Below are 10,766 nucleotides of genomic sequence, written 5' to 3' on the forward strand. Positions count from 1 at the left end.
TGTGTGTGTGTGTGTGTGTGTGTTACACTTGAGGAGAAGACAAAAGGAGGGATATAACAAAAGAACACAGGCCAAGAGAGTAGTATGAGCAACAGAGAAATGACACAACATCAGTAGCCTCAGAAAGAGAGGAAGAATAGGGATAGAGAGGGAGATGTGTGGGGCTGACTATTCAATGGCAACAGAGACAGATTATAACAGAATCCAGTTCAGATCTGGACTCCATGTGTGGTAACACTGAATTTGGGGTTAGTTTTACTTACATTTCTGAAGGATGGCCACAGACATGGTGGAGTGTTTGTGTGTGGTTTAGATCTCCATATGGGAAGACAAAGGGATTACAGAAATAGCAAGTGAGTTTCTAGTGTTCCCTGATGGAGGCATAGGTGGTGCACATTAGATCATCTGAACACATCCTGAAAACTGAGGAGTCTGTACTCTCACCTTGCCTTAGGCCTTTCTTGTGGGCATTGTAAGGAGAACCTTTTGACCTACATTAAAAAAAAATGGAGTAACTTCAGGTCAAACTGGACAGAGAATATCATCCAGACTCTCAAGTCAGCAACAAATCCACTCAGTATGCAAAGGGAAGGTTTACCAAATAAGAGGACCTGTTTTGTCACATTAATAGATTCTACAGACATCCCTAATGCAGATGAGGGAAAAAAAAGAAAGAGCTTCTTTGGTTAACCCCTTCTCCTGAGTTACTTTGTGAGAAAAGATCACGTGAGGAAACCCTGTGCCTAGCACCCAAGTCTCATTATCCATCACATTACCTAACAACCCACAGTGACCCAGGTCCCCATTTAGCACAGGCTGTGCTTCTGCTAACATCAGTGTCTCAGATTCAATGGAAATTAGGAAACAAAGAAACTGACAATGAAGGAGCAGGAAAAATAAAGATTTTTGAGAAAGAAGATGGGGCTGGTAAAAGGCATCAGTGAATAAGACTCTTAACTCTGGCTGGAGTTTCAACCCCAGGACTCACATGGGGAAGAAGAGAACCAACTCCCACAAGCTGCCCTCTGACCTGTACACCCATGCTATGGCATGCACTAACCCACACCCTCAAAAACAAATGAATACAACATTTTTTAATTAAAAAATAAACCTTTGGGAAGAAAGAAATGTCATAGGACTGTTCCAGGGCAAACACTTTTAGCCCATTTCTTCAATGCCTGTTTATATACATTGGAGAAAAGTTAGTGTTGAAAGCATAGGAGAAAAGATCTTCCCATGTAGACCTAGGAAGAGAGAACACCCACCCACTCTGCTCCCTTGGCTTAGGGCATTAGTTTGTGGATGAAATTAAAACAAAGTTCCAAGAGTTCTAGAGCAGCAGGTCTCTACCAATCGCTGAAGGTTTTCATCACCAGATTGTTGTAAACACCTGCATTTCACAAATACCTTTTTGGAGCTTTTTTGGGGTGGGGAGGGAGTGGTTGTTGTTGTTGTTGGTTGGTTGGTTGGTTGGTTGGTTGGTTGGTTGGTTGGTTGGTTGGTTGGTTGGTTAGTTGGTTTGGTTTTGGATTTTTTATTTTGTTTGTTTAGAGATACTGTGTATCCTTGGCTAGCTTGGCGCTCACATGTAAACCAAGCTGGCCTCAAACACAGAACTCTTCCTGCCTCTGCTTGCCGAGCAGTAGAATTACAGGTGTGGGTCACCTCAACAGATGCATTTGGAGCACCTGTTGTGTATCGAGTACCTTATTAGGATGGGAGCTCGTTCTGCCTTAGAGCTAAGTCTAACACCTCACTTCTCAGAGCATGGTACTTGACCAACAGCATCAGCTACACCTGGGAGAGTATTAGCAATCCAAAGTCTTGGTCCTGCTCCAGACAGACCAAGTCAAAATCTGCACACTTTATAAGGTATCCCACCATAGGGAATGGGATCCAAAAAGCCAGTTCATGCACCCAGGATAAGTTCTGGTCCCACTGCCAGAGGCCCATCCAACAGATCAAGCCACGTAACTGTCACCTACATTCAGAGGGCTTAGTTTAGTCACATACAAGATCCCTAGCTGTCAGTCCAGTATCCGCAAGCTCCCACTGGCTTGGGTCAGCTGTGGTTTTCCCAATTATGATCTTGACCCCTCTTGCTCATATGGTCCCTCTTCCCTCTTTTCAACTATGCTCCAGGAGTTCAGCCCAGTGCTTGGCTGTGGATCACTGCATCTGCTTCCATCAGTTACTGGATGTAGGTTCTATGATGACAATTAGTCACTAATCTGATTATAGGGGAAGGTCAGTTCAGGCACCCTCTCCACTATTGCTAGGAGTCTTAGCTGGGGACATCCTTGTGGATTCCTGGGAATTTTCCTAGCACCTGGTTTCTCCCTAACCCCAGAATGCCTCCCACTATCAAGATATATCTTTCATTGTTTCCCCCACCTAGGCCTTCTCGAGCCCTCATCCCTCAAGTTCCCAACCCTCATCCACTCCCTTCTACTCCCCTTACCAGTTTGCCCAGAAGATCTTAACTTTCCCTTTCCTGGGGCCTTCATGTGACCTGCGTTTTACCTGGCTTCTCTAGGGTTGTGGATTGTAGCCTGGTTATTCTTTGCTTTACATCTAATATCAACTTTATGGGTGAGTATGTGTTCGTCTTTCTGGGTCTGGGTTACCATCACAAAGGATATTTTTTTTTCTAATTACATCCATTTGCCTGCAAATTTCAAGATGTCATTGTTTTTCACTACTGAGTAATACATCATTGTGTAAATGTACCACATTTGCATCAAAAAACACTGATGACATCTTATGCTGGAGAGGATGTGGAGTAAGGGGAACACCCCTCCACTGCTGGTGGGAGCGCAAACTGGTACAGCCGCTTTGGAAATCAGTATGGCAGTCTCTCAGAAAATTGGGACTCAATCTACCTCAAGACCAAGCAATACCACTCCTAGGCATATACCCAAAGGGTGTACAATTATACCACAAAGGCATTTGCTCAACTATGTTAACTATGTTCATAGCAGTATTGTCCGTAATAGCCAGAACCTTAAAACAACCTAGACACTCCTCAAAGAATGGAGAAGGAAAATGTGGTACATTTACACAAGGGAGTATTGCTTAGCAGTAAAAACAATGGCATCTTAAAATTTGCAGGCAAATGGCCGGACTTGGGAAAAAAAAAAACCATCCTGAGTGAGATAACCCAGACCCAGAAAGACAAATACAATATGTACTCACTCGTAAGTGGATACTAGACACAACACAAAGGATAAGCAGGCTACAGTCCACAATCCTAGAGAAAATGGACAACAAAGAGAACCCTAAGAGAGACACACATGGATTTACCTAGGAAGATCTCCTGAATAGATTGGGAATGTGGGGTGGGGGGCAGGAAGAGGGTGGAAGAGGATGGGGGGAAGGAATGGGAGTGGGGAAAATGTATAGCTCAATAAAAACAATAGGAAAATAAAATTTACTATTTCTGTCGTTTAAGAAAACCCTACACACTTTTACAGGATACACAGATAATTCTCATGCATACCGAGACATGAAAAGCACTAACTTAATGGGCTCTGTATTGACAGAGGTTTCAGTCCTGCCAGGTCCCTCAGCCGTTCGGTCCCAAAGAAACACACAGAAGCCTATATTAATTATAAGCTGATTGGCCTATTAGCTCAGGCTTTCTTATTAACTAACTTTTAAATCTTATATTAACCAATAATTTTTGTCTGTGTTAGACACATGGCTTGGTACCTTTATCAGTGAGGCATTTTCATCTTGTGTCCTCTGCATCTGAGTGACGACTGCAGACTGAGCCTTTCCTCTTCCCAGAATTCTCCTGTTCTGGTCACCCGGCCCATACTTCCTGTCTGCCGACTGGCCAATATCTTTACAGGGTACAAGACCATAGTCCCACAGCAGCTCTGACTGATGGAAAGAGTCTCTTATTTCTATTTTCCTCCATTTGTTCAGCAAGCACTTAAAGATCAAGCTGGCTTAGAGCTGGGGAACTGAAGCATAGAAGACCTTGACAGAGAGAGCAAATTCTGCTAGCGGAAAAAGAGAAAACAAGTGAGGTTTTACAGATCATAAGGGGCTGCAATCCACCTCCCAGAGATGAAGGGAATCATAGGTCCCTGTCAGAAGCGGACACAGTTCCAAACACTAGAGTGTGAGAAAACGGCAAAAAATGGTTGATGAGAAAAAGCAGGCTGGATTCCCTCTCTACTCATTTTCACAACTGCAGTTCATTAGCCATTTGTCCCAGAAAGCCTGGCCTTTCTCACTACTCAGACAGTACCTGCCCCCTCCCACTTCTCGCTGTCCTGATTGAGGGGGCTCCAGGACCCTAACCGGTTAGAGCAATCAGCAGAAAGCAGCCAGCAGGAGACCTTACTGTCAGCATTGGTAAACACGTAGAAAATTCAACAAGGCAGCATTTAAATGGCCTGGACAGTCTGGCTATTGTACCTGTGACTCTCACCGAGCAGTTACTCAAACGACAGCTTCAGAAAGACTTGCAAAGAGCCCCTTGACAATGGAACACGGGCAACTCAGAGCCCACGACAGGCTACAAGGTCAAACCCGACAGAACAAAGATCCCAAGCAGCATTAAATGACTTAATTATTCCGCCCTGCTCTGTACAAACTTGGGGAAATGTGACATCTTTTAAATTGCCTCCCTGATAGGTAATATCCACTGTGCATGAAAAATGTTAGCAAAAGTCTTAAGAAGAGCAGAATGTTTTACAAGGCAGGGATTACAGTGTAGGCAAACTAAGATTCCCAGTGAGTTCTGCAAACAGCCCTGACAGCTGGGACTCTTAAGACAGAAGAAGAAATCGTCGCATGAGGAAAGAAAAGTCTTGCCTTTTCTTACTCCCTTCTTCCTATTGCCCTTGATAAACTTGTGCGTATGCACAGGTTGGCCAGGCTTTCAGGTGGGAACACCCACCTCTCTGTTTACGTGATGTGAGCACAAGTAATAACAGTCTAATATTACTCCCCAAGTACAGTGGTTTCCTGATAATATGTGGGGACTGTTTGTGTTCGGAGCCCCAATGGAACCAATATTCTTGTTGTTTTCAGCCTAGTGAGCTACAGAACTCTCACATGCCCAAGATTGCCATTGCACGGTGCTGCCATACACTAGGAAGAAAAAATACCAGGCATAACAATGTCTAAGTAATTCAGACTCAGGCAAACACGGTCAGAAAGCCTTGTAATGAGCAGCCTGCAGAGAGAAGCCGGGCCAGGACCAATGATGGGCAAGTAGAACACCCGATACACAAAACATGAGGATGTCCTTCCCTTGACTGACATGCGCCAACACTCAGAATACAGTTCCTCACATTTGAAATTTAGGCACTGAACCTGCTTTGTCCCAATAGAAACCCAGTTCACAGGCTTCCTGGCACAATTTTCCCATTCGTTCCTCAACTCCTTGACACCCTGGGTGAGGAGACCCAGTGTCCATCAAAGAGAAAAAAAAAGAGACCATTCAGGAGAAAAAGCTTGAGTGATTAATAATGAGCTTACAGCGAGGGGTCGGGTGAGAAGTTAACCAAGTGAAAGTCATGTGACCCAAGAAAAAGAGACTAGGGATCGCTGACGAGTGGCCTGGCCGGGCCCTGGAGTGTGGGCCCAGATAGCAGGGCGATGAGATTGACCACAAGTGTTCTGTTCACATTGGAAGTCAGGATCTTCACAAAGAGAAGCCTACCCTGCAGCAGCTCCCTTCTCTTCTAGTATACACACACTTCTCTGGGGAGTAAACAAATTCTTTCCACCACCCTTCCTCCAGTCCAGTCCACTGACATTGGATCTTACCGTATCCATTTCCTCCCTGATAATCTCATAGTTTTGCTTCATCCCGTGACACCGTATACATACACACATGCAAGCAAAACACTGATGTACATAAAATAAAAATAAATAAATTATAAAGTTGTCAGGCTTGGCAGCAAGTATATTTTTCTTCAAAAAAAAAGTAGAATGGAATCTTATACCGCCATTAGATGCTGATATAATGAGATAGAGTGTTTAATGTCATGTTAAAGATTTTAAACAGTGTCAGCTACACTGTGATTCCCACTTTATAAAATTAGAGTACATTTACGTAAGAAATATGAAGAAACATGGGAAGAAAAAGGTTGGTATTTAAAGGTGATTGGATTTGTGAATGATTCATATATAGTCATTTTTTTTCACCTGTTATGACATCTTGTGAAATAAATAAAACAGAAAGAAAGGGAGAAGAATTGGAACATAGAAAACCTTCTATATGCCAGGCAAGACAGTGAGGTTTGGAATGGTTCTTCATTCCCTGCCTTTCTCCTCATTCCTTTAAAGCAGTCTGCAGTCTCAACTCCAGAGGATATTTGGATTTCACGAAGCCCCCTGTTGAGAATACTATACTCTGTGTATAATGGAACAGATCACACAAAGTCTTTGGTAATCCAAAGTGCATTTGAACTTTTTTTTTTTTTGGCATGAGAAGGGTATTTAGTTTTGAAGACTTGGCCTCATGCAACCAAGGGTGGCCTTGAGCTTGCTATGAACATAAAGATGACCTAGAATTTCTGATCCTCTTCCCCCCACCACCCAAGTTCTGGGATGACAGGCATGCACCATCACTCCTGTGCATGCTAAGCAGGCCCTCTGCCTAGGCCCAGCTGTGGTAGTATTGTCATGACGAACATGTGAAAATCTTGGTGACAGGAAATCATGTTTATTTTTCTCTTCCCCTAACCCTTTCTCTCTCTCCTCCTTCTTCTCTCTGCAGTTCTGCTAAGCCAATATTCTCTAGAATGAGCACAAAACAAGTCAAACAACAGCTAAACAAACAGCTTTGTACATCAACATCAAGAAGGAAGACACTTGGGAGAGACCAGAGTCCAGAGACGAATATGCACAAAGTCTACTTGTCGACGCACCTGCTAATCTAGGTCAGCAGAGCTGCGGGTGGTTTTCCGAGCGGAGCTACGACCACGGATTAAACACCAGCTCACTGGAAACTGTCATTAAATAAGATCAGATAACATTCATGAAAATCATAATCAGGAAATAGTTTAAGAAAGAAGAATACACACCTGCTAGATTAACATGTAAAATACGTATGTGCTGAGGTTTATAAGCTGTCCTTTTTAAATCAAACTGAAAACAAAAAAAGCTTTAATCTTTCAATATTACTAAAAGAAACACAAGGGCAGTTAGTTCTAGATTATTCCTGTCTCAGTAGCCAAGAAGCTGATTAAGGGTCATTTACTGAGGAATGCCCCTGATCTTTGGTTCCTCAACATTATTGTCCACTCATTTCACTGTGCAATTAGTTACAGCCACTTGGTTATTAAGAGGTGTAGCCCCCCAAACTTCCTGCCAAGTGTGTGTTCAGTTTAATCTGTCTGAGTCATCGCCAAGGAAATGTTTCTGCCGTGTGCTATGACTCCATCAAACTGTGAATCCTAGGAAGTACACCGTCACGTGATAGGTCCCCATAGATGCCCCTGTCATTGATGAAACAGCATCAAGGAACTCTGAACAGTAAAGAAAGTTTCTTTTCGCCTGGATGCTCTCTCATGTAATATACAGGCTGCTATCAAATAGACACCTTTTCTAGTTCCCCTAGAATATGCATAGGAATTTAATATGCTTTACAAGTAGATACCTAAAATATGAGTTCTCTATTTCTTTAATCCGTATGTCATTAGAAACCCATATCCTTTAATTCCTTTACTGACATATACTCATTTTTGTTTTGATAAAAGAAATTGTTCCATTAAATCTACTTCTAAATAATAGTAAGTGGTACTAACAAAATAAATAAAAACAAGTTTATAGCCTTAGAAGTAAATAACTCTATACTTATACATGTCAAAAGGACTTGATAGAAATAAGTTACCTTTTGTTTATTAATGTTGATTTTGAAAGTTCTCATATGTTTCTTTCCTTTGGGTTAGCCAGTGATTGGTAGTAGTTACAACCCACCACCTGTCTTCAAGGATCTTTTCCCCCAGGTACCCCCAACCATTGCCCTTATAACATCTCCTGCTTAAATCCAACACCAGAGAAACGCTTAATATTGAAGTAGTTCTTTGTCTGAAGGTAAACACAAGCTGAGGTGCACATGAAGGGGGCTCTGTGGAAGAGCCCATATTATATACCTGAGCACAAAACACACACACACACATAGAATGTCTTCACTCACGGGCTCAGATAAGGTTGAATTCGCCTCTGTCGCTAGAACATCAGGTGGAGCCTAACGTAGAATCAGGGTTTCCCTCTTTTGTGCTTGCATAAAACCACATTCGTATTTTTAGCCATGTTTTTACTTTGAGCCAAAGGTTTCAAATGGCTAAAAGTACATTACAGATACACTCAAGTGCTCAAGGAAGTAAAACCCAGTTGACAGAGGTGTGACTTTCCTAAAGAACTATATTAAGGGAACACTTGGTCTCTATAACTACAGTATAAGTCATTCTGGGGGCTATTTGTTGTCCCGATGCATTCAAAATATCCTACTTACTAATTGAATTACACACAACTTTTACTTTGTTTCATTTTTCGAGACAGGGTTTCTCTGTGTAGCCCTGGCTATTCTGGAACTCTCTCTGTAGACCAGGCTGGCCTCAAACTACACACAACTTCTTTTAAAATATCATCTTTTATTTAAGGGGAGACATCTCATAATCTACACTAAAAACAGAAGGTGTTAGACTCCCCTAACCCATGTAAACTATGGTTCTGTCTGGAGTCTTACATCACTAGCAGTAATGTTTAAAAAAATTAAAAGTTCTTCCTCGCCACATGAGAATTTCTTTAAGAGATTTTTGCCATGAAACCTAAGTGTAATTTAGCATACCACCGAGCTATGAAGATGGGTCATTGATGATATACCATTTGTACATAGATAATATACATGTAAATCACTAAATGTTAAGTATAAGAAGTATGTTTTTACCTTACAAAAAAAAAAGACTCCCTTTCTCATTCTGTTCTGTTATATTATGTCCAAAAGTTGTGTGCAATTTTTTTAAGGTCCAGGAAATGTAAAGAAATTTATTGGAATATCTGAATTTCTGTAAAAAAAAAAATAAAAAATAAGATTTTGTTACTTATAAAAATTGGTAGCATGTACACATTCATTTTCCTTCTTTGCCCCGTGATCCAGTGTTTTGTTTCTTCTTCTCATTGCTGTTATCAAATACTTGGCTAACAGCAACTTAAAGGAGGATGGTTTTATTTTGGTTTACAATTAAAAAGGAACACAGTCAATCATGGAAGGTAAGTCATAGGACAGGAATTTCTCTGCTGGTCACATTGTATCTACAGTCAGGAAGCAGAGAGCTGGAAAAAAGTAGAGATACAACAACAGCCTCACAGCTGACATGACTCACATTGTATCTACAGTCGGGAAGCAGAGAGCAGGAAGGAAGTAGAGATACAACAACAGCCTCACAGCCGACATAACTCCCTTCCTCTAGCAAATCTCTTCCTCCTAAAGGCTTCCCGAACTCCTAAATGGTGGCAATAGCTGGAGACCAAGCCTTTGAACATGTAAGCCTACAAGAGGCATTTCAAATCCAAACCAAAACACCAGTGTGAATTAATGGTCCGACTGAAATAACTATCTTCAGAAACTCTCCTCGTATTCCACAATGTTGCCATAACAGATGCTGATTAGATACTCAAGACACTCATGTATGCCAGGACGTGATCATCAACTCCAAGACTTCTCTCTTTACCCGATATAGATATACCTCCACTGGGTCTAGTGAAATAGTCAGCTAAACAAGTAGCTAAGCTGCTCTAATGAAAGTTTCCTGAGGTAACCCATTACTGAAGCTCTACTCTGAAGTGAGAGGCAGCCGCTTGTCCCTCAGACATGAGCAAACAGGCCTCCTGCAACACTCCACGTAGGGCATATGCTGTCCAGCTGGGTTTCAATCCCAGATGCTTGTTTATTATATTATCCTATAAAACTCTGAACCTTGGTTTTTTTTTTCATTTACAACATGGATATCAATAATATTCAATTATATAGTATTGTTATGAGGATATAAAATGATTCAGAATGTCATGCTTAACAGGTAGGAGATAGTCAATGTATGCTCCTTACTCTTTTTCCTAATTTTTACTGTGTATGATATGAAAAACAAAAATGGAGCTGGAGAGATGGCTCGGTGGTTAAGAGCATTAGCTGCTCTTCCAGAAGATTTGGTCCCTAGCATAATAGCTCACAGTCATCTGTAGTTCCAAATCTAGGGGATCTGACACTTTCTTCTGGCCCCCACAGGTACCAGGTGAATAGGCACATATGCAGGCAAAACAACCATACACATAAAATAAAAATAAATAATATTTAAAAAAAAAAGAAAGAATGGAATGGAATGAAAGAAAGCTGGGTGTGCTGGCCTTCATCTTTAAGTCCAGCACTTGGAGGGTAGATAGTAGGCAGGTCTTTGTGAGTTTGAGGGCAGTGTGTCTATGCAGTGAGTTCAGGCTAACCAGAGTACATAGTGAGATCCACACAGAGGTCCTGAATATAAGGAGATTAACAAGGCCAGCTATACTGGGAAGATAACAGGAATACATGGTCCTGTCTGTCTGAAGAGGATAAATAGCAATATGTACCAAGAACTACTCTAACCAAAAGAGAGTGATATCCCCAAACAAAGTTATGTGAGTTCTTGAAGGAAATACCTAATTAAAATGAGAGATCGGTGGTAAGAACTCAGCCACGTGAACAAGGAACAGGTGCCAGGAAAGCAGACCCATGGTCTAAAGACTCTAAGATAGGATTGAACTCA

The 10,766-nt window shown here is 41.7% G+C and overlaps 1 protein-coding gene across 3 annotated transcripts in view; it reads left to right on the forward strand.

Moving 5' to 3' along the window:
* Nucleotides 1-9,080, forward strand: part of Lhfpl3 (LHFPL tetraspan subfamily member 3) — a 412,169-nt gene extending 403,089 nt beyond the window's left edge. For 2 of the 3 annotated variants that reach the window (XM_026784657.1, XM_026784656.1), the window contains one exon: nucleotides 6,743-9,080. Coding sequence is in view for 1 of the 3 variants with exons in the window: in XM_026784656.1 (XP_026640457.1) it covers nucleotides 6,743-6,771 (29 nt within the window). In the remaining 2 variants the exon portion in view is untranslated. The remainder of the gene's footprint in view (nucleotides 1-6,742) is intronic. The other variant, XM_026784658.1, reaches the window with a different exon arrangement.
* Nucleotides 9,081-10,766: the final 1,686 nt, after the last annotated feature.

Source organism: Microtus ochrogaster, chromosome 26, assembly GCF_000317375.1.
Source record: "Microtus ochrogaster isolate Prairie Vole_2 chromosome 26, MicOch1.0, whole genome shotgun sequence".
Taxonomy (NCBI): Eukaryota; Metazoa; Chordata; class Mammalia; order Rodentia; family Cricetidae; genus Microtus; species Microtus ochrogaster.